This window comes from Lutra lutra, chromosome 8, assembly GCF_902655055.1.
Source record: "Lutra lutra chromosome 8, mLutLut1.2, whole genome shotgun sequence".
Lineage (NCBI taxonomy): Eukaryota > Metazoa > Chordata > Mammalia > Carnivora > Mustelidae > Lutra > Lutra lutra.
The window spans coordinates 118,241,306-118,265,854 of NC_062285.1; the positions used below are offsets into that span (position 1 = coordinate 118,241,306).

The 24,549-nt window shown below is 46.0% G+C and overlaps 1 protein-coding gene across 1 annotated transcript in view; it reads left to right on the forward strand.

Moving 5' to 3' along the window:
• The window catches only part of PLXNC1 (plexin C1), a 144,125-nt gene that overhangs the window by 108,616 nt on the left and 10,960 nt on the right, over positions 1-24,549 (forward strand). Inside the window, exons 22-24 of the mRNA XM_047740059.1 lie at positions 10,882-11,059; positions 13,520-13,623; positions 23,145-23,199. Coding sequence (XP_047596015.1) covers positions 10,882-11,059; positions 13,520-13,623; positions 23,145-23,199 — 337 coding nt within the window. The remainder of the gene's footprint in view (positions 1-10,881; positions 11,060-13,519; positions 13,624-23,144; positions 23,200-24,549) is intronic.

Here is a 24,549-nt window from a genome sequence, read left to right on the forward strand (position 1 = left end):
ATCCCCATAATTAAACAACCCACTGTCCCGATTAAGTCATTCTCTGTTACTTCAATTACATCCCATTGTTCATTAAATCCTGATGTTTGTACTTCAGCAGTCTTGTTTTTAATACTCCTAGCATTTGTGGAGAAACAGTGAAGTTAATTAACAATTCTTGGGCGGTTTTTTTTTTTTCCTTTTTCTCTCTACCGTAGTACAAATCATTTCCATTATGACTTGCAATAATACTGAAACCATTACTAACTTCGTAGTTACTGTTCTGAGCTTCCTGATCAAAGAAGTGAAACCATTTTTTTATAATCATTTTAGGTAAGTCATTCCCTAGTCGATGGCAAGCAGTGGAAAATGAAAAATTAACATTAAATGAGTGCTTGAAATGACTTTCCTCTTCATACCCTTTCTTTTCATACCCATAATCTTGGGATTAGGAAATAATTTAGTTACCTAAATATGAAAGTATTTAATTTTCTTCTTTATAGCTCAAATGTGACTTTATTACTTCATTGTTAAGGATCCTTATTTATATTTCTACTCCTCAGAGAATGGTAACTTTTATAGCACATCATGGTGGAGATGAAAGGCATTTTTTTCCATATGTTTTTTCTGACACTGTCAAAGTCAGCATTTCATTTGAAGTCTCCATTTTCTAGAGCAGGGATCAGCAAACAAGAGCCTGTGGGCCAAATGTGGCCCTGCTGTCTGTTGTTATAAATAAAGTTTTATTGAAACACAGCCATGCACATTCATTTACTGTCGTCTCTGGCTGTTTCCCTGCTACAGTTGAAAAGTCAACTAGTGGTAACAGAGACTGTACAGACTGCAGAGTCTTAAATATTTACTATCTGGCCTTTTACAGAAAGTTTGCCAGCTCTTATTCTAGAGCCTTACATAAAAGAGAAAAAGAACTAGAATCTGCCCTCCCACTAAACCCTAAAACCCCGAAAGCCTTGATCTCTTTCCTCTTTTTCTGGGGACACATCAGTGGAAATGCCTCACCACTCTCCATCAATCTGAAACTCATGGGAGTGCTTTGCCAAAAACCAAATTGTGACATATTCATATTAAGCCTAAAGTACGGAAACCAGTCATTCTGGGCTTAAGTAAGACAGATTCTTGCTTGATTCTATCATGAACAAATGCTAGCAAATAAAGAAATTCTGTGACAGAAACTCACATTTGAGGAAATTCTCTTCATTAACTTATTTTTTTTCTTCAAGGTGGCAAAGGCCTTCCTTCCTCATTATTAGGCCGGAGGGGAAAACTCCTTGATCCAGAAAGCTCTGAGCTGTGTTGGGGGGAAAGGGAAAGGAGGGGAGCAGGGATGTAGGGCAGCCAAGAGCAGCATTAGAGGGGGTATGTGGTAGCCGTCCCAGGGCTGCCTACTCCGGCTTAAGGAAGACCTCAGCTCAGAAGCTTCTGGGACTTGCACTTGTAACTCTGGGCTCAGGTTACTTCTACTGAACCTCTGGAAGCATGTTCTCTCTCACCCCAAACCCCTCTAAATCCAGTTGGTATAAGAACCAGATCTCTCTCTCTTTCTCTCTCTCTCTCTCTCTTTTTTTAAAAGATTTTATTTCTTTATTTGACAGAGAGCAAGAGAGCACAAGCTGGGGTGGGGGTGGGGGCAACAGGCGCAGAGAGGCAGAGGGAGGGGGAAGCAGGCTCCCGGCTCAGCAGAGCTTGATCCCAGGACCCTGGGATCATGACCCCTGAGCCAAGGGAGACACTTCACCGACTAAGCCACCCAGGTACCCCCAGACTTTTCTCTTGACCTTCATTTGGCTCTCAAATAAAATTAGAAAAAATATATTTTATAGGTTTTATTTAATGAAAGCAATTATTGACCTAAGACCTCTTGTGATAAAGTGGCTGGCTTGTAATAAATTTTTTTTAAGTTACTTTCTAGGTATTATAAGGCATTACAGAAAGGATGCAGCAACAGCCCTGCCCTTTCGAGCCAAGACTGTGGTTGAGGAATTAATAAGGTAGCTGGGTCAGCCTCTCCCCACCGAAGTATGCAAGAAGTAGGACGAAATGCCTCTTCCCTGCCTTTGATTCATCCCGCCAGCTCCCCACCCAGCCTTATTTTTTCTATTTCTGTTTCTGTTTTTTTTTCTCCTTGTTACCTTAAGTTGTGTGAAGAAATGGTGGGCAGAGCTGCTAGTGAACCCCAAATTTTCTTGTCCGTCTAGCTGCTGCATAGCTTAGTGCTGAGAGGCGGGGGTTTAGAGTCTGACTGTCTTGGGTGTGAATCCGAGTTCAACCACTTTACTGATGGGCTGTTAGTGACTTTGGGCAAGTCACCAAACCTCTCTAAACCTGTTTCTTCCACTATAAACAGGTGATCAGAAAACCTAACCTTGTAGGCTTATTATGAGGTTAGAAACTAATCTATGTGAGATGGCCGGCCATCACACCTCAGAGGAGTTCTCATCATTTATTTATGATAGTTTTTCTTGTCTGAGCAGTTTTTGTTGTCTGCTGTAAGGTCTACTAAGCACAATGTCCTCTCACCCTTCTTCCTGGTCACTCATTTATTGGTGATGGGTGATACAGGGAGTTGATCAGCTGAATCTACTGTCATTAAAACCTCATGTTACTGTTAGAAACGTTACCCGTAATCTGTGTTTACAATCTGCGGTACACAACATCCCACTGGACAGGTGTGAACAGGAGACCACAGTGATGAATCTGAACAATGACCCACCTACACGGGCTGGTTTGTGACCCACTTACGGAAGAACCAGGTCCTTCCCATCTGGTCCTTTTCTGGGTTCTGGGCCATGCGTCTTCCAAATACCCTTCTCTGGTCCTCAGGCCACCTCACGGTCTTAAGTGCTCGCTCACCCCCACACAGCCTTCTTCCACATTCCAGACAGCAGGACATAAGTAGGGCTGTAGAAAAGGGGACAGATGGTCACCAGCTGTCTTGTAAGGAAGCTTCCCAGAGGCCACCACAGGACACATCCTCTTAATCCCATTGGCCAGCGTGCAGTCACATGGCCACGCCCAGCTGCGGTAGAGGCTGGGAAAGATCCTCTTTCCTCTGGCTGAGTGTGAGCTCCAGAAAAATGTCTGTGGGTGGTACTCACACCAGCCCACGGGGTCCTCCAGACTGAGTGCTTTCCACGGGGTTCCAGGCCAAGCCAAGCCAGGGAGGCCGAGCCTCCTCTTTGAGGCTGTCTGCATCCAGCCTGCCTTCTCTGAGAGCATTTATCGAGAACCTCAGGCCCACCCGGACTGCCACTGGACATTTATCACCTTGACTGGCCTTTGGGGTTTGCAGTTAAGAGGGTGGACATAGCCTAGTGATGACCCTCAGCAGCTCTGTGACCTTGGACACATTTCTGGGCCTCTTTCTGTCCGTTTCTTCACCTGTCAAGTGAGGCTAATGATAGTGTCCACTTCACCGAGCAATTCTTCAATGCACAGAGCAGGAGTAAATGAATTAGCACAGCGTGTGGGACAACTCCTAGTAATGGTTAAGTGCTCAGCATGCTGTATGTGAGCGCTGTGATTATTAGAAACCTAAAACAGTGTTTTTTTCAGCTTTTGTTTCCATAAATAATAATGGAAACCCTCAGATGGCAGATGGTGATTTTGAAAGGGCAAGCACGGTTCTTCAAGTCCTCCACCCTCCGCTCTACTCAAAGGAAGTGGGGTTGTTTTTTTTTTTTTTTTTTTTTTTTTTTTGACCTAGTAGCCTGAGTAGAGGATTGAAGCTTGCTGCTCACCAGTCTAGCTAGAACCGAAGCCAGGTGTGTCATGGTCCAGAGGCCTCCTTGTGTACTGTACTGCTGCCTGTGCAGTTCCTTTCCAGACCCAATTCAAATGTCTCTTCTTCCATGCAGTCTTCCCTGATTTCTCTCCCTTTGAAAAACCTCCTCTAAGCTAGAGGTAATTCTCTCTGAACCCCTTAAGCACTCTACCTATACCTAGTATTTTCTACCCGGTATTAGAATTCTTTGTATACATTCCACAGTTTTTCTGTCAGTCTTCAAATACTTCCCAGTCAGGATCACTACTAGGTTTCTATTTTGTATATTCTGCAATGCCTTGTTCACAATAGGTAAGCCAAGTAGCTGGGTGTTAGTGAGTGAATTTAGCTACCTCAGCATCAACAGTGAGCTCTGTCAGTTTGGGTACATTCAGCTGTAAGTAAGAGAAAAACCAGAATAATGGGAATTGCATTCCAGTGCAGAAATTTAGGAGGTGAGCAGCCCAAGGCTGGTCCATCCGCTCGTGTGGGTCACCATTTTTTTTTTCTTTTTCTTTCTTGTTTTTTCTTTTTCCTTTTTTAAAAAACATCTTTTTTTTTTTTCAGTGTTCCAAGATTTATTGTTTATGCACCACACCCAGTGTTCCATGCAATATGTGCCCTCCTTAGTACTCGCCCCCAGGTCACCCAAACCCCCACTCCCCTCCTCTTAAAAACCCTCAGTTTGTTTCTCAGAGTCCACAGTCTCTCATGTTTCATCTCTCCCTCTGATTTCCCCCAGTTCACTTTTCCTTTCCTTCTCCCAATGTCCTCCATGTTATTCCTTATGCTCCACAAGTAAATGAAACCATATAATTGACTTTCTCTGCTTGATTTATTTCACTCAGCATAATCTCCTCCAGTCCTGTCCATGTTGGTACAGAAGTTGGGTATTCATCCTTTCTGATGGAGACATAAGACTCCATTGTATATATGGACCACATCTTCTTTATCCATTCATCTGTTGAAGGGCATCTTGGCTCTTCCCACAGTTTGGTGACTGTGGACATTACTGCTATGAGCACTGGGGTACAGATGGCCCTTCTTTTCACTATATCTGTATCTTTGGGGTAAACACCAGTAGTGCAATTGCAGGGTCATAGGGTAGCTCTACTTTTAATTTTTTAAGGAATCTCCACCCTATTTTCCAAAGTGGCTGCACCAACAGTATAAGAGGGTTCCCCTTTCTCCACATCCTCTCCAACACTTGTTGTTTACTGTCTTGTTGATTTTGGCCATTCTAACTGGTGTAAGGTGGTATCTCAATGTAGTTTTGATTTGAATCTCCCTGATGGCTAGTGATGATGAACACTTTTTCATGTGTCTGTTTAGCCATTTGTATGTCTTCTTCGGAGAATTGTCTGTTCATGTCTTCTGCCCATTTTTTGACATGATTATCTGTTTTTTGGGTGTTGAGTTTGAGGAGTTCTTTATAGATCTTGGATATCAGCCCTTTGTAGTGTCATTTCGAATATCTTCTCCCATTCTGTTGGTTGCCTCTTTGTTTTGTTGGCTATTTCCTTTGCTGTACAGAAGCTTTTTATCTTGATAAAGTCCTAAAAATTCATTTTGCTTTTGTTTCCTTTGCCTTTGGAGACGTGTTTTGAAAGACGTTGCTGTGGCCAATGTCAAAGAGGTTACTGCTTATGTTCACCTCTAAGATTTTGATAGATTCCTGCCTCACATTGAGATTTTTCATCAATTTCGAGTTTAGCTTTGTGTACTATGTGAGAGAATGGTCAAGTTTCATTCTTCTCTACATAGTTGTCCAGTTTTCCCAGCACTGTTTATTGAAGAGACTGTCTTTCTTCCATTGGATATTTTTTCCTGCTTTGTCAAAGATTATTTAACCATAGAGTTGAGGGTCCATATCTGGACTCTCTACTCTGTTCCACTGGTCTATGTGTCTGTTTTTGTGCCAGTACCATCCTGTCTTGATGATCACAGCTTTGTAGTAAAGCTTGAAATCAGGTAACGTGATGCCCCAGCTTTGTTTTTCCTTTTGAACCTTTCCGTAGCGATTTGGGGTCATTTTTGGTTCCATACAAATTTTAGGATTGTTTGTTCCAGCACTTTGAAGAATGCCAATGGAATTTCGATTGGGATGGCATTGAAAGTATACATTGCTCTGGGCAGTATAGACATTTTAACAATGTTTATTCTTCCAATCCATGAGCATGGAATGTTTTTCCACCTTTTTGTGTCTTCAATTTCTTTCACGAGTGTTCTGTTGTTCTTTGAGTACAGATCATTTACCTCTTTGGTTAGGTTTATTCCAAGGTATCTTATTGTTCTTGGTGCTATAGTAAATGGAATCGATTCTCTAATTTCCCTTTCTATATTTTCATTGCTAGTGTATAAGAAAGCAACTGATTTCTGTGCACTGATTTTGTATCCTGCCACATTACTGAATTGCTGTATGAGTTCTAGTAGTTTGGGGGTGAAGTCTTTAGGGTTTTCCATGTAAAGTATCATGTCATCTGCGAAGAGAGAGAATTTGACTTCTTCTTTGCCAATTTGAATATCTTTTATTTCTTTTTGTTGTCTGATTGCTGTTGCTAGGACTTCTAGTACTATATTGAACAGCAGTGGTGAGAGTGGACATCCTTGTTGTGTTCCTGATCTCAAAGGGAAGGCTCTCAGTTTTTCCCCATTGAGAATGATATTCACTGTAGGTTTTTCATAGATAGATTTTATGAGTTTGAGGAATGTTCCCTCTACCCCTATACTTTGAAGAGTTTTAATCAGGAACGGATGCTATATTTTGTCAAATGCTTTTTCTGCATCAATTAAGAGGACCATGTGGTTCTTCTCTCTTCTCTTATTAATTTGTTCTATCACATTGATTGATTTATGAATGTTGAACAACCCTTGTATCCTAGGGATAAATCATCTGGGTCACCATCTCTGTGCTCCTCTTTGGCCTCCCACCTAATCACAAAATAGCTGCCACAGCTCCAAATACTACAGTTCCCTTCTGTTGGAGTAGAAACTCTTTCCCTTTCTATCTCATTGGCCAAAACTGGGTTAAAAAACCATATACCACTAACTGTATCTGTTGTCCCAGCTTTGTTGATACATTTATGCCAAAGAAATAGGGAAAGCCAGAGCTATTCATGGACAGATTTCTAAAGAAAAGACCAACATAGATTTTCAAGTACTTTAGTCTTTTGTGGGTACTGAAGACCAATTGTCATCCTATAGATTAGGTCCATGCTTAGTTTACAAAACATTTTCATATTTTGAAAGGCAGGATCACCAAAGTTTTAAGAACATGAAGCTTAAGTGCCTGCTTCTACCATTTTCTTGCTAGGTGATCTTGTACAATTTCCTTAACTTCTCTGTGCCTCAGTTTGTCATCTGTAAAATGAGAATAATAGAATCTATGAGATAAGGTTTCTGAGATTCTTTTTTTTTTTTTAAAGATTTTATTTATTTATTTGACAGACAGAAATCACAAGCAGGCAGAGAGGCAGGCAGAGAGAGAGAGGAGGAATCAGGCTCCCCGCCGAGCAGAGAGCCCGATGCGGGGCTCGATCCCAGGACTCCGGGATCATGACCTGAGCCGAAGGCAGAGGCTTTAACCCACTGAGCCACTCAGGCGCCCCAGGTTTCTGAGATTCTTAAATATAAATACACAGACATACTTTATAACAGTATTTGGCACACAGGAAGCACTCCTTAATTTGCTATTATTATGTCATTATTTGGTGGTCTTGTCACTCCTTTTAAATAGAAACAGTGAGAGTGTTGGCATGCCTGGCTGGCTCAGTCGATACAGCATGTGACTCTATCTTGGGGTTGTGAGTTCGAGCCCCACAGTGGGTACAGAAGGAAGGAAGGAAAGGAAAAGAAAAGAAAAGAAAAAGTAAGAAAAAAGAAAAGAAAAGAAAAAGAGAAAGAAAGGTAGGAAGGAAGAGAGTGTTAAGGCTCAGAGAAATTAGATGACTTACCCACACTCCCATAGTTAAGTAGCATAAGGGGATAATCCAGATGGTCTGATGCCTGTGCTCAGAGCTCTCAGCCCTCCTGGCTTCCCTTCTCGAATTTTCTATCAACACTGACTGAGGGGGATGCCCTTGCACCTAGTGGCTAAATACTGTTTCAAAGGTGATGCTGTAGTTTGTCAAACACACTGTGAATTATCCAAAAACAAGGACTATGTCTTAAGGTCCCTCCTATACCCCACCTCTAACACCGAATAGGGCACAGGGAAGATTCTGGCTAAACAGGTTTGTAAGGGAAGAGATGGCGCTTCCATGGGGGGAATCTTCCCCAGTGGGAATCAGAGCCCGGGGGGTGGGGGTGCGGTGAAAAGGTGGGACCCACTCGGGGAGCCCCTGACGCCAGGTAAGGCTTTAGGAAATTGCTGTTGGAACTAAGGTTCGTAGCATAAAAAAATCAATTTGAATTGACTCTCTGAATTCCCTGTGGCCTCTCTCAAATACCATTTTACCTTTCTCCCACCCATCTAGCTATGGAGGTAGTGGCAGATTTGCATTATTTTACATCCAGTTAAGAATTTTTTTTCTCCTTTTGGTTATGTTTTTAAGTAGAACATTTATTGCCTCTAAAGGGGTGTTTTTGTTAAAGACAATAGTGCCCTTTAGGTAGTCACATTGTTATTTCACAAATACCTATAAAACTATTAAACAAGCTAAGATCGCTGGAGCTCTGATTAAGAGTGGCTTTCCAGTTGTCTTTATCTTTGGAAGACCCGTGAAACAACGTAACCACCCTCGTTCCCTGGTGCAACAGCAGCATGCAGAGATGTGGGGAGACAGGGGCAGGTCTACTTGGACTGTGAGGGCAGGACCCGTGTTTCCACCTCTAGAAGCCCCGTTTGTGGCGGGCGTCTCGCTCAGGACTTTGCTTCCAGCTTGTCCCAGAGGCCCAGGGTTCCCAGGCTATGAGTGGGAGCAGGGCTGAGAGAGGGCTGGGTGTGGGGACACCCCATCACTGAATGGTTCACAGTGCCCACTCCTCGCTCTGCCACTTACGAGCTGTGTCCCCGGTGCACGTTATTTGACCCCTCTGTGCCTCCACTTCCTCACTCAAAAGTAAGGATAATGTTACTTTAAAAAGTCGGTGGGGGTCTGGGGTGGGCAGGTGGCTCAGTCAGTTAAGCTCAGTCAGTTAAGCTAATTCTTGATCTCAGTTCAGGTCTTGATCTCAGGGTCGTGAGTTCAAGCCCCGCACTGGGCTTGGAGCCTACTTAAAAAAAAAAAAAAAAATGGGGATAATAAGAACACAGCCCCCTAACTAGGATGTTGGGACGATTAAAAGAAGTGTGTCTAGAATTGAAGTTGACAGGTGTCAATCAATGTGCTGAACCAGGAAGGCAAGGGAGAGGACTCTGGCATAGGAGTGGCCTCCCTGATTCCTTCTAGATGGTCCTCCCAGCCCTTGGCCTCCTGCCAACACACCCTGCCTTCCGTCCTGTCCCGTGGGTCTGCAGAGTTCAGACCCCACAGCCTCAGAGTGTTTATCATGTAGTTGGGACTGGACCAAAGTTTACTGTGTGTAATTGTCAGTAGGAGTGTAGAAGCAAGGTGCAAAGGCCCTGACAAGAAGACATGCCTCTGACACCCTCCCAGGGTTTGCCATCCCCTCTCCACGACCGTGGTCCTTCTGTCATCGCATTTCCCAAGGGTTGCCAGCCAGACCCCATGCTCTGTGCCCTGAGGTTAATTCAGTTGCCAGTCCCAGAGCCCGGGGCAGTTGCTGTTGTGACTCCCACTGGGTAGCAGAGAAAACTGAGGGATCTGTCCCCAGAGCAGGTGGTTCCACTGTTCGCAGGCAACACGTCCCTTGCCCTGCTGGACACAGAGCGTGGAGTCTGAGCCCTGGCTGCTAGGCTTCAGCAGGCTCTCTGTGTCTCCTTGTGGTGGCACACGACACTAGCCGTAGTAAGTGTTCTGAGAAGTTACACTAAACCATCGCTCACCGCTGTCATCGTCATCCTCAGTATCAGTATCCAGCCCGTCCCAGCAGCCCGTCCCTGTGCCAAGCATGTGACAGGCATCATCTCATTTAATCTCTGTCACAACATTAGAAGGCCCGCAGTGTTACTATACCCATTTGAAAGTTGAGTGAACCCTAAGGATCCCCAATTTCCCCTTGTGTTTTCATTTTTTTTTTTAACATTTCCAGTAATCATTTTACATTCCATCATGGCAGCCAGGTTCAAAAACGTTAAATGACTGGGTATTTCACACCAGACCCTCGATTCTGCCATCTCCAAGGTGCCTTCAGACAAACTGTGTGCTATGCTAATTATAGGAACACTCCTAGCCTTTCTCTGAATGGGATCCCCCCCAGCCCCCTGAGGAGCTGTAGTAGGTAAACTTGGTTGTGTTAGGTGTGTGAGTGTGTTCTCAAAGTAAACCTGAAAGGCTCCCTAGTTCTGTGTTTTCACATGTTCACCAAGGCCTTCCGTCCCCCATGTGTCCCATTCTGAGGGTTTGATACACCGGGAGAGCGTTAACTGAGGAAACGTTAAGTAACGGGCGTTGAAATGTAAAATAAAGCATGTGAGACTAGTAGTACTGGGTGGGGGCCTCAGGGGGGTTTAATGAGGACTCAGGAAGCTGACTGAGGATGTCCAAGTGAAGGGGGAGATAAATGTTCTTGTCATTAATGCGCACATTGAAAAGTGACCTCCTCCAGCAGGATCAATATGGGGACCTCCTGTCCTTTCTTGTCACCTGGAACTTCCACTTCTGGGACTCTGTGGTCCTGTTAATAAAAACAATAATCACCAGCCTGCCCTCATCTACTGTGGAACATTTTCCTTCCTTTTTTTTTTTTTTTTTTGGAGGGGGAGGATGAAATTAGAAGTCATGACTTCTAGAATATTTATGGGTATATATGTTTTACTCTCGGATATATTTATTCAATGTTCGCTCTGTAATGAGAGTTTTCACTTTTCTGTTTTCCTTTCCATTATCCCTGAAAAGAATGGATTATGGGGAAAAGATTAAACTAGTATAATGCGACACAGTGTTTGCTAATGTGCTGTCAGAGGTATTAGTAGGACTCACCAAGGTTTGTGTCTTTTATGAATGCCTTTCAGATTGCAATTATCTAATAGACTGGGAAACCTGTGTGTGTTCTTGCAGGCATTAAACGTTGTCTTTGAAAAGATCCCGGAAAATGAGAGTGCAGATGTCTGTCGGAACATTTCAGTCAATGTTCTTGATTGTGACACCATAGGCCAAGCCAAAGAAAAGATCTTCCAGGCTTTCCTAAGCAAAAATGGCTCTCCTTATGGACTTCAGCTGAATGAAATTGGCCTCGGTAAGGCAATGAGGGAGTTATTTGGCCCCACCCCCCGGGGTGCATGTCTCTCCCACTGTCTCCCCCTTTCTCCCTGCCCACGGCCGGCCATGGAAGCTTACTCACCCAGGCCGCTCCCAGCGGGCACATCTGGGGGCCCGGAGCCCGCACGGCTCCCCCACAAGCAGCATGAGTCCTCCTAGGAAGCATTATCCTTCAAAGACGCTGGTTTTTAAAAAAATATTATGTTTGTAAATCAGATTCATGAGATTGCTCGCCCCGAGACGGAATGGATTCACCTTGCATGGGGAAGTACAAAAAGGCGGGAACCCCGCGCCCTCTCCCTGTGTTGCGTTTCGCACTGGCATTTGATGTGTTTGTTGTGATACCGAGCGTGTCATTAGCGGGTGGCTCAGACGCTGGTGTGAACTCCCGCGCCCTGGAAAGGTCATCTTCCTCGCTGCTAATCGCATCCTACATCAAGCGTGGTCTGCGTCCTGCCCCCAGCCCGGAGCAGCGTCTGCTGCGAATTCTTTCTCGGGCTCTAGCTGTACACTTCGGAGGCGAGCGGACGCATGAGCGAGCTCACAGGGCTCCGCTTCGCTCAAATGTTCGTCAGCGTTTTAAAGTTGAGCTCCCAGCGGCCCTCCCCAGAGACCGCCGTGCGATTTTATAGCAGATAATGGGACAGGAAAGAAGAGTAAAATCACAGCGGTGACAGCGTAACCAGGTTCATCTCCCCTCGAGGTACGGCTGTAGCCTCGATGAAGCAGGCAACTGAAGTCGTCCCACCTGGCCCTCCAGAGCCAAACCTCCCACCGAACAGCCATTTAGAGCAGCCAGGGGGCGGGGCCTGGCAGGTGCAAGGAGCCGCGCAGATGTGTGGCAGGTGTGTGACGCGGCTGCAGAGGAAAGGCCGCCGAGGCCCCTCTCCTCTGCCTCTCTTCTGTGTCCTGTGGGTGGCCTGTCGGGTTCTTGAAGGCCACTGTGGCTCACCTGGTTAGCAGTCGGGTCAAAGAGGCAGACCCAGATGGGAGACTGTGGTCAACTGCCCAGAAGCATCAACCTCTTGCAGCAGCCTCCCTCTGGCCAGTGTGTGGTTCTGGCCGCCAGGAGCTGGGTGCGGGGAGCTGACAGCCACAGGGAGGACAGCCTGGCGGCCTCAGTCCTGCCACCGAGGAGTCCGCGGCAGTACCCTCTCTCCGTGCCCTGAGCCCACCAGTTCCTCCTGATAGGGCAAGGCAGGGAGCAGAGCAAGTCAACTAGAAGCTTCACGTTGTAGCCTGATGGGAAGTGGGGGCACAGCCTCCCAGCCCTGCCAGGCTTCCGCTCCCATGATGATCTTGCCGGCCACCTCCCGGGCTGGCCTGGGGAAATTAAGGTGAACCTTCGGAGCCAGCCTTACAGTTGTACTAGAATCCGATCCCAGAACAGCTGTGGTGGGATGGCCTCTAGCAGAGGCTCACAAACTCAGAGGCCCAGAGGGGCAGCCACTGTCATAAATAAGGGGTGTTGGCCCACCTAGGACACCAGGAAATGGGACCCACCTTCATTGGCGGAGGACACCGTGTCTAAGGGGGCAGGTCCCACTTACCCTCAGCCAGTAGTTGCATGTAGGTCTGTGGAGGTCAGTGTTAGCAGATGATCCCATTTTTTTTTTAAAGAGAACTCGGTCTGAATTTTTATGAGCTATCTCCTGATCTTTGACTGCTGGTGTTGAATTGACATTAGTAATAAGTGAAACACTGTGAAAGTTCACAAAAGAAAATACTCATCAGTGGGCCACATTCTGGCCCTGGGGCACAAGTTGGCAACCTCCATGAAAGAGCTTGAGGCCCGTGGCTTGGGGTGTTAGCCCACCAGTGCCCCCCCATGCAGGGACGGACAGGAGACTGGTCCCAACGCACCTGCTTGGGAACATACAAATTTGGTGTTAGAATTTTATGCAGAGCTTCATCTCTCTCAGGATACATTATTTTGTTTTCATTGGCTTTACTTCCAGGCTTGGCCTCAGAGTATAAGCTTCAGGGAAACATAGTCTTTTTTTTTTTTTTTAAAGATTTTATTTACTTATTTGTCAGAAAGAGAGTGAGAGAAAGCAACACAAGCAGGCAGAGAGGCAGGCAGAGGCGGAGAGAGAGGCAGGCTCCCCGCTGAGCAAGGAGCCCGATGCGGGACTCGATCCCAGGAATCTGGGATCATGACCTGAGCCGAAGGCAGCGGCTCAACCCACTGAGCCACTCAGGCGTCCCCAGGGAAACATAGTCTTAAAAGTCAAAGCCCTAAACACAAAACAAAAACAAAACAAAACTCGGGCTCCCTGTCTGGCTGAGATATCACCAAACCTTCAAACTAATATTAACCACTTTATTTAAGCTGTATCCATAAATAATAATTGCTACTGTTATTACGGAGGACTATTTAAACTTTCTCACTATAATGTCAGAGGAGAACAAAATATACTTTTTTTTCCCTTCCCAGAGCTACAAGTGGGAACGCGACAGAAAGAACTACTGGATATTGATAGTTCATCTGTGATTCTCGAAGATGGAATAACCAAGCTAAATACCATCGGCCACTACGAGGTAAGAGCGGGGCTGAGCCCCCGACATCTTTCCCGGGCCCTGTCCTGACTTGATTAGATCATCTCCAGGTGATGCCATGGAAATTCTTTTTTAAAAAATTACACAACTCCCATCATTTTCTGGCACAGTTTGCTGATTGCGTTCTTCGGTGCTCATTCGGAAGCGCCCAGGAACCCCCGTCTGTCGTGGCCTGTGGTTCCCCCGGCGTCCTCCTCTGAGACCGTCAATTTTCTCTTGACGGATCGCTCTCCATCCTGCAGTTTGGGCGGGAAACATCGCTTCACGGCTGTCCACAGTGTTCACAGAACCTTGTAACCTTTGTGTAGTGTCCTTTTTTTTCCCCCAGAGGAAGTTCTACATTTCTTGTTTGTTTACAGTACTCAGTCATAACCTCCTGGGGCCATGACCCACGTGCTGGCTGAGTGCCAAGGTGGGTATGGGGTGCACGTGCCCTCTCAGAGAGCTGTGTGCCAGAGAAGCCTACCTAGAAAAAGAGAAAGGAGGCAGGGAAGGTTCCTGAACATGCTGGGACTGTGGGAGTCATTCAGCCACATTACCCAGGTCTTTGTGGATTATCGGCTCTGTGCCGAGTGCTGGGCTTGCAGCAAGAGGAACAGAGACCAGGTTCCTGACTTCAAGGAGGCTGCCGCCTCAGGGAGGGGAGAAGAGGGGACGGAGACAAGGAAGGAGGCAACATGTACAGTGAGATGGGGCTGTGGCTTGGAGCATCAGAGAAAGCTGCCTGGAGGGAAGCTATGACTCAGTAGAGACCTGAAGGGAGAGGAGGACTTAACCAGGCTGGGATGGGGCGCCTGCATACCCCACAGTTCTTCCACAGGAAGACTGGTCAACTCTCTAAAACTCGAGAGGTGTGAGGGTGGCCATGAGAGCCAACAGCAGGCAATGTGATGGAAGCCTCACCCTGCCAGACGCTGTCCTCCACCCTGCCCCTCCTTTTTGCTTACTCCATCCTTTATATAGCAGACCTCTGAGGTGGGGGCTGTTATTAACCCTCTTTACAGATGGGTACACTGAGGCACAGGGAGGTTTACCAGCAGCTAGCCACTGGCGGAGCCAAGATTTGGACCAAGATAGTTGGGCCCCAGGGTTCACCACAGCCTGTCAAGGCGGAAGGCAGAGAAGTCGGGAGGGAGGCCATGGGTGGGGGAAGGGGGACATATTGTGCGGCTCTGTCAGCTTCTTCAGGAATTTGATTTTTGTCCCCAAAGAAGCCATTGGAGGATCTTGAGGGATTTGTGTCTCAGAAATGCCTGCGGCTGTGTGTGGAACATGGGTAGGAGGTACAAACCTGGTAACGGGGGCCCTTGGAAGCTGCCGCTAGAAGAATTTTAGATGAGGATTGATGACGTAGTGGCTGTTGAGATGGAGACGAGCAGAGGGACTCAGAGATGGGCAGGGGATGGAGAGCTTCTGGGTGACAGAGGGTCAAGATGGCGCTCAGGGACGGCGGCGAGCGGAGGCCCCGACGCAGGTGCTCTTCCGGTGGTAGAGGAGGGCAGGAGCAGCTTCCCAGACCGCTTGGAAAGTCGGCGCCTCCTGTCTTTCGAAGTCACAGGAACACGTGGTTGGCACAGCAAGGCCTGTGGAGCCTGTGGGCTGCCCCCTCCCCCGGGAGGAAGAAGAGACTGTTCCTGAGAGAGCAGAGGACTGAGGACCCCTCTCCCTGGGGCTCTCCGGCTGAGTGGTTCTCAGAGCCAGCTTGGGAAGAGCTGCTTGGGGTGACCCCTGGCTGGGTGCTGTCCCCAGAGCCTTTGCTGGAGAGCACCTGGCAGAGAGAGCTACGGAGCAACAACTTGCTTCTGGACTCACCCTCCTGCCACTCGAACTTGCCAACCCTGGTGTCCTCTTGCCAAGAGCTCTTGGCCGGTGGAGTTCGTGAAACTCCCCAGGGGACTTTCCTGTGACGCGCAGCACTGCGAGACACACTGCTCGGGTGGGGGGGTTGCTGTTTTAATGGAGAGGAGGAGGTTAGGGTCGGGGCTGCTGCCCTGCGAGTGGAAGTCCTTAGAGACGGGCTTAGTATGGCTTCAGTTTGAAGTTCAGTGATGAAGCCTGGGAGCCATCTCCTTCCTTCCCTGCGTCTGGGTAGCGAGTGTGTGTCTGGCCAGTCTGGAAGGAACCCCGCCACCGATGCCCTCCTTTGATGTTCTTGACTAGGGTGCTTGCCTTCTCAGCTGTGCGAGGTGGGGCACCCCGGATAGGCTTCTTGGCGTCCCCTAGCAACCGCAGGGCACAAGGTGGGCCACAAAGGAAGGGTTTGGGGCCGGGGGGAAGGCAGGACAAGACTCTCCAGCAGGGAAAGGGAAGAGCCACCATAGCTGTCTGGAAGGCCAGGGGAAGGCTGTCAGGAGAGATAGGACATCAGTCTTCACTGGAGACATCGGCCGTGCTAGACACCTATCTGCTTAAGGATGATAATGAAATTAATCCGGCCTGTAGTCACTAACCGTCCAAATGATTTATTGGCTTCATACCCTAGCATTGCCACATGGTGGTAATAAATGACAAGACTAGGACACAAGGGCTTAAAGGATTCTCCTTATGTTTAAATAGCTAAGCCGTAAGGCAAAGAAACTCAGAGAGCTTGAAGGAAACTGGGGAGGTCATTGGCCCTGTGCTCTCTATGCCTGGACCATCTCAAATACCCTGTTTTTCAAAGACTGCTCAGAAAAAAGTATCCCCCATCACCCTTGGCCGCTAAATCTGTACTCCGTTTAGTAGTTCCCCCGCAGAATTAAAATCTGGAGTAATTTGACAGGGGGAGGCTGACGTTACTTTTGCCCTTTCGTTAAAAAATTTTCTCCTAGAGCTGGCTTTTCCCTCTGAAGAGACAAGATGCTAATTACCACTCTTATTCATTTACTAAAGCACCCTAGTTTGAGTCACTGTAAGTGCTTGAAAGCAAAAAACTATATTTCATTTAAAAATAGGGTCTAACTCAGAATTTTAAGTGATTCAGACTCATCTCCCTCCAATTAGCCCAAATTAGTTAGGTTTTAAAGTTAATCTTTAGTGACGGCCAGTTCCTCCTCCTATCTAAACAAAGTCCTGTTGCTGGAGTGGGAGCCTGTTTCTTCTTGCCTCTTCTGTCCTTAGGGCAAATAGAGTGTAGCTGGTCTCTGAATGATTTACTGTCCAAATATTTGAAGAACAGGTTTCTGGAGGGGATCTGAAGACACAGCAAAAATACAGCATCTCGGGGGCCAGATGCAATCTCCACAGCCCCCAGTTGCTGGCCGTGCTCTGTCCTCTGTAGGATGGCGTCCTCGCCAACCCCGGACATGGGCAGGATTGCTTTCTACAGGGACCACAGCACTGTTCGCATGCATGAGCGCCGATCACATTCACGACGGCGAAGGTGCTCTTCTGACCCTCCTTTTCCATCAGATGAGCACAGAGGAGGGCAGATGTCTGCTGTGGTCTCATTCTGTCCCATGCAAACAAGGGGTAAAACCATCGTCTCTACAAACACACTAAGCCAGAGGCATCTTTCTCCCCTATAATTACATCTTCCCCAAGCGGTTCCTTAACTGGCCATCGCTGTGTGTCATTTACAATGAAGGAAACTTCGGTGTGTTCTGGAGCTGAGGAGTTGTGGGGGGGGCGGTGTGTCTCTGGGTCCAGGCTCTCTCTTCCCCTCCCCTGCACCCCCATGTGACCTTTCGCTGGATAGTGTCACGGCCCTCACACCCTGCTAGAGGGTGGCATCAAGGGTGCGGAACAGGTGTTGTGTCCGGCAGGAAATGTTCTCTGCACATCGCACGTCTCATTCTGAACTGAACAGAAAAGACGACTAACCACTGGTGTTGAAGAATATTCTCGCAACAGGCCTGTGCTAATGCCACGCGGTCTCTGCTAATGCCACCGTTGTCATTCAGATGACATTTAAAGCTCATGGAATGTTCCAAAGTGTCTGCTAGGTAAAATCAGGGGTCCTTCCGGTCAGGTGTGTCATCCGTGACACTGAGGTAAAAGGGATTTGACTAAAGGTCTCTCACAGCATGGGTGACTTCAGAGATTGATTTGTTTATTTATTTAACATGAGGGGAGCGCTCTGGGCACTGGGCACTGTTCCAGCAGCTCTTACAAACGGCAACTGTTTTAGTCCTCGCTACAGCCGGGCAAGGTAGATCCTATCATTCCCATGCCAGGGGACAGGGAGGCTGAGGAACTTGACCAAATTCTCATAGCTCTTCTCACGGATGCTCCAAGGCTAGAAACCAATGCAAAAGGAATCACTTGCACCCTGTCCTTGCTTGGAAGCAAGATTGTAGCCCGTGGCCCCGGCCTTGAAGGCAGCCTTGGCTAGGAAACTGGACCGCGTCATGAGAAATGCTGGTAGTTACTGTCTCCGATGTCAAAGTCAAGAAGGTAACATCTCTTAAAATCTTCTGACAGACCTCGTGTCAGTGAGTTTATCAAATCTTCTGACAGACCTCGTGTCATTGAGTTTATCAGAATGGTTCCTTATTTCTAATTCTACCTTAGATTCATTAAAGGCCAGCAGTCCTTGGAGAGCACAGTGGTTGCCTCCCTCAGATAGAAGGCCTCTTTCAGGCATCAAAGAGCTCACAACTCCAGCCCAAGAAAAGCAGGGGAGTGCTTAGGTTCCCAAACTCAGGCACCCTCTTGGAGGCCAAGCTTGCTCCCAGAGGATGAGGTTAGGGTTCTCTCTAATAATCCTCAGTGGGAGTTTGCTACTAGCCCAGGCTTAATTCCAAGTACCAAAGAAGAAGCAGGAGCCCTACTGGCATTTTAACTAGTTGTAAGAAAATCCTTTAGTGTTCTGTCCTGGGTGTCAAAAGCCACGTGTGTGATTTGTGTGTTGAGAATTTTCTGATGGGTCCTTTCTAAATACTCTGATGAGCCCTGAGCCTCCTTTGCTCATGGACTGAGTAAGGTTATCCCTTTGGCCCCGAGAAATTAGATTCCTTTTTCATTTGCCTCCAGCCTTGGGGTGTCAGTGGGAAGAGCCAAAGCGGAAGACGGGGAGAACAGAATTGATGAGTGGTTGCGGGGGCAACACTAGTTGAATAGATCTCTGTTTTCCATAGAATATCATTTTAGGAATGAGAGATACCAATAGGGGTTTCCACATGGTGATTTGTATTGATTATTGTGTTTTCAATTTTTTTAAGAAAAAAGGTATCACAAAATTTCATAATTTTCCATAAAATTCTTAGGCAAAAATTCTAGCTTTTCTCTTAGGCTAAACAATATGAAATGGTCAATATTTGACCATTCTTACCTACAAAAATGGCAGATTTGTAAGGTTAAATCCAAGTTCAACTTAATATATCTAGAAAATCTATTTTTATGGAATTTTCTTCAACTTACGCTGCAGAGAAATATTTTACAACAAGAAAACCTTCATTGCACATGCTTTGGAGGAGGTAAACCTTCTGTTTATTTCAGGAGTCACTTGAAATTGTTGACATGAGTCCTCTTAGCCCTGTGTGGTCACAATTCCTAATGCTGCTGCTGGAGGAGTGTCTAGTTTTCTCCACCCTGTTCCAACATGGGCCAGTCATCCCCGAAGGGGTAGAGCCTTCTTGTCTCATTGAATCCTGGAGCACCGTGAGGCTGGAAGGAATTTAATTTGAAATAGCCCTGTGTTACCAGTTCTGCTCTGGGCTGGGGGAACATTCCTGCTTCCATCTAGTGACATTAATCTTTCTTTGATTTAATTTGGTTTTCATTCCTAAAGTAGGGGCCCAGAGGATGCTCCCTGCCTCACAGGAGTACAGGAGGATTAATGAGTCACTCTTAGGAAAGCATTTGGAGCTCCTCAGATGGAACAAACAGCATCATATTTTTAACACTTTAGACTCTGTGGCCCTTTTCCAAAAGACATTTCTGTCCTTAACTCAGCAGCAGCTGACTTGTGCAAAATAGAAAATGGAAACCTTCCCCCCCCACCCCACCCCACTCCCCAACATCTGTAAATAAACTAGTTTCTGTCTCACAATGGCGGTGAAGTGTCACATGGGGGGGAATGTTCCAGCCCTGGAGCAGCTGTGCAAGTTAGAAATACACTCATACATGCAGGCTCAGACACACACACACACACACACACACAACTCATCCACTAATAAAATGCTTTACACTTGCTCTTGGGAGATAATTTCAGAGTAAAATTTCCTTGGTACAAGCTGCGTCTGCGCTCTCCTAATGCCTGAGCTCAGTGCCAGCAGCGAGTCGTTGCCAGCTCTTGAGAAGACGTTTGAACTTCTGGCAGCGCTCCTTATCAGAAGGCCCATCCAGGGTGTTTGTGCTTACAGGGTGAGGGTGCTCACGCTTAGCCACACAAAGCGTCTGACAGTAGTGGAGTATTGGCTCAACACTCAACAGGATCCATTTGGGATTCATTCTTTGACAATTACCCAGAATGAATCACCAGCTTCCTTTTATAAAAAGATATTTATTGGCTTAGAAACAGAGCCTATCCAGCTCTTCCTGGGGAGGAATTTTATAACGCTGTTCAAACGGTCTCATAAACTTGGTGTCTGAGTGTTGCTAAGGGGATGCCGGTGCAGAGTGTTTACTTTAATTGCATCAAATATGGAAGAGAATGGAAAAAAATCAACCAGGAAACAATGAATGGCTCAAGGGGAAAGGAGAGGATGTTTGGCAATAACAGCAGAGCAGAATTCAATAAGAGTTCAGAACCCACGCTGGAGACACTTGTCGGAGGCCTGATGGCCCAGCCAGCCCCCCGCACCTAGAACTCCCCCTCCCTCTAAGATGCCGTGAACACCAGCAGTTGGCGGCCTCTGGCCTCAGTGTAGCAGCTGGTTAGACACAGCTGGCTGGACAGCTGCAGTCGGGCCGTCGTCTGTGCAGGGTTGGCTCTGCTGTGTTCCTTCCTCTGTGGTGCGACCTGAAGGGGATTCGGCTTTAATCCTTCGGTGCTTGCTAAACAGCTTTGTACATTCTGATAACCAACGTGCAGCAGCCCAGTAGAGAAATTCTAGGTTTCTCCTTTCTCCCAAACTGGGAAAGGCTGGATCCAAAGTAGTATTAGAATTCAAAAGACTGAGAACTTGAGAATGGATGGGAAAAGCACTTAGCTGACCATGTTCCAAAACAACAGCGTTAATCCTCCCTCCACAATCCCAGAAAGAAGGCAAGGATTTGTGTATCCCTGACCTGCCTCTTCCTCAAGCCCCTTTGTCTTAAATTTTTATGAACTAGCCCCTCAGAACAGTGAGGCCTGCCCTCTGCATCTTAGCTACTAGTCCCCTTGGTCTGAAAGGGGCTTCTTCTCCTGGTTGGTTGTAGGGGAGGATTGCACCGGAGGGCCATTTGGCTCTGCGTTGCACAGTCCCAAAAGGCCTCAGGTGAGAACTCTTGACTTTATTGATGAAGGAGAGTACGCATGGGCATTACAATAGTGTGTCAGTGTGGTAAAAGCATTTATTTGTCAAATGTGTGCACTTAAAATCTGTGGCACTTTTTTTTAGCAGCTCTATATTGAGATAATTTATATACCATAAAGGTCACCTTCTAGAATGTACAATTCAATGGTTTTTGGTGCATTTAGAGTTGTGTAATCATCACCACAATCTAATTTTAGAACATTTTCATCACCCCAAAAAGAAACCTTGAATTCATTAGCAGTCGCTCTTCAGTCTTCCAACCCCTGCTTTAGGCAACAAGTAATCTACTTTCTGTATGTATAAATCTGTCTATTCTGGACATTTTATATAAATAGGATCGTACACTATGTGGTCTTTTGTGACTGGCTTCTTTCACTTAGCATAATGTTGAGGTTTATGCTGACATGTATCAATACTTCTTTGTATTGTATGGGAATTTTTCTGTAGTAGATTCATAAATGCAATAATACAAAGTAATTTTAAAAGAAAGAACTACTGGTGGCTACAACAATGTGGATAAACATCACAGACCTTTTATTGACCCTAAGAAGCCAGACATAAGAATATAACAGTTGACCTTTGAACAATGCAGGTCGGAACTCCACAGGTCCCCTTGCATGCAGATTTTTTCAATAAATACAGTATAGTACTATAAATGTATCTTCTTTTATGATCTTACTATTTTTTTCTCTAGCTTTATTGCACGAATGCAGTATATAATACACAAAACATACAAAATATGTGTTAATTGACTGGTCTTGGTAAGGCTTCCTGTCGGGCTATTAGCAGTTAAGTTTTGGGGGAATTAAAAGTTATATGTGGAGTTTCAGCTGTGCATGGTGGGGGGGGTACCCCTAACCCCCATGTTATTCTAGGGTCAGCTGGATTATATGATTCCATTTATATGAAGTTCAAGAGCAGGTGGAAGTCAGACTAGTGATTACCTCTACCTGAGGATGCAATGGTTACTGACTGGGAAGGGAAAACGGGGGTACTTCTTAGGACCTTAAAATATTTCATATCTTCACGTGGGTAGTGTTTATGTAGGTATATATGTACATGAACATTTACTGAGCTGCATACTTAGTGAATGTTTAGTGCTTTCCTGTAAATCATACTTAAATGTTAAAGTTTTTATTTAAAAGTATATGCAATTTTTATGACTTTACAAGCTTCTTTTTAAAAATATGATATAGCTGCAGAAAAGACAATAAATCCTAAGTATACTGCTGGACGAATGGTCACAGAGTGAGCACTTCCCGTAAGTGCCACTCAGGTCAAGAAGGAGAACATTACAGGTTCTTCAGAAGTCCCCTCCCTACCACTAACTCCTCTCCTGCAAACATCTGACATCATAGTTTGACTGTTTCTGTGTTCATTTATTTTCTTTTTAGTTTTATGTGAATGGAATCACACGGTACATTTTCTTTTGTGTGGCTTCCTTTACTTCACGTTATCATTGTGAGGTCTACCCATACAGTATGTATATACTGTATATATACAAATAATTTGTTCACTTCGTTGTTCTATATTCTATGGTACGGACATACCCCAAAGTACTTCATCATTGATGATATTTGGTTGTTTCCAATATGGGGCAATTACAAATAGTTAACTCTCAGGATATGTACTTCTTTCTGTTGGGTATATACTAGATGTGAAATTGCTGTCCTAGGATTAGATACCTGCTTTAGATAAGTTTTTGAACACCTGTTTCAGCATTTCTTAAAATAGTAGGAACCTCAAAAAGTTAGTGGCCCAAGCCTCTCTTGACCCCTGAGAGGCCAGGGTGCATCCTAGCACAGCCTTGTCTTCCCCTCCTCCAGGGCTGGCCCACGTCCCATTGGCCCTACAGTGTCTTGGCCTGCCCCTCCCAGCCTCACTACACCTCACTGCCTTGTCCGTCTCCTTCACAGGACTGTGAGCTCATTGAGGGCAGAGATAGTGTCTTGGTCATCATTATAGCCCCAGCCTCCAGGACAGTGCCCAGAATGTAGGAATTCTTGATAAATATTTAATAAGTGAGAGAATGCAAGATCCATCCAGCTATCTAATTCATGAATGAAGTTGAGAAATACATTAAATTTTGAAAACTCATATATTTTTTATCTTTGCTTTCAGATATCAAATGGATCCACTATAAAGGTCTTTAAGAAGATAGCAAATTTTCCTTCAGGTAACCAATATAATGTTCACCTTTTGTTCTCACCCACCTTTATAAAGTATTGCTTTTTGCCTCTCTGATGTATCGTCACAAAAGCGAGATTGAGTTGTTGCTACGTAATTCTCTGAAATCGGAGAAAAGCCATTTTAATGTGTTTCTATTCTGAAGAATGTGAGCCATGTGAGGAGGACGGGAAACAGTAACCAGTGGTTGACTGGAACAGCCCAGCACTAAGGAAGTTGCTGCCTTCGACAACCCTAAACTCAGGACAGAATCTTAGCCTTCCTCACTCTGTGCCAACTTCTCAGTAGGATGGGGGCTAAGAGAGGAGACTCCTCTGGCAAAATGAGGGGGAAGCTTGTAGATAATCACACAGCCCTGCAAGTGCTGAACAAACAAGATAATCCACTTAGAAATCCAAATCTCCTTTGATAGCCTCTGCAAGATTCCCAGAAAGTGAGTGAGGCAAACTAATGGGGAGATTTTATGGGAAAGTCTATAAACTAGTCTCTATACTCTCTACCGCTTCCCTACCACCTCCGGACAGGAAAGCACTGTGATGGTGCCTTGAGAAAATCCCTAGATCCTAGCCCAGGTTTGTCTCCAGAGAAAATATACCCCTGCCAAGACAGTCAGTTCAGCTCTTAGAAGGGTTCCGGGCCTCATCAACAGGACTTCTCATATATATACATACACATATACATATATATGTGTATGTATATACATACACACACACACACACACACACACACACACACACACACACAACTGGAGGTGAGGCTTCCTGATTTCTAGATTTAATACTAAGAGCAGCCTGGTAGGTCCCAAGTCCTAGTCAGTGCAAATAGGGAATGCAGGGACTCCAATTAAATAGAAAGGATAATTTGGTAGCTTGTAGAATACCCTTTTAGGGACACCCCCGCCCTGGAGTTCATCATTATATCTGGCTATAGTGACAGAAGGCATCTTCCAGAAGGTGACTCATTCTGGCAGAGGGGAATTGGTGTCCTTCTAAAAAGTGGAAGGGCTTTGTATTTTAAGCTTCAAAGATCAGGCCTTTTGTAGAGCTTACTGTTTGGGGATCTTGCATTTGGATCTCTTCATGGGACCTCAGAGCAGTCAATGCCTCTGCTGCTTCTCTGTCCAATTCAGCTGAGAGTCATCATTTTGATCACTTCCCTGCTAATCCTTCAAACCTCCTGGGCCTGTCCCCTTTCACCACCCTCTCAGTCACAACCCCAGCCCTGGATGAACCCAACTACTGGCCATTTCTGAACCTATACCCAGGCAGCCACTGGAGGAAAGTACAGTTGGAGTCACTGTAAATTCCTGGTGCCCAACACGACCAGGACCCTCAGTGCA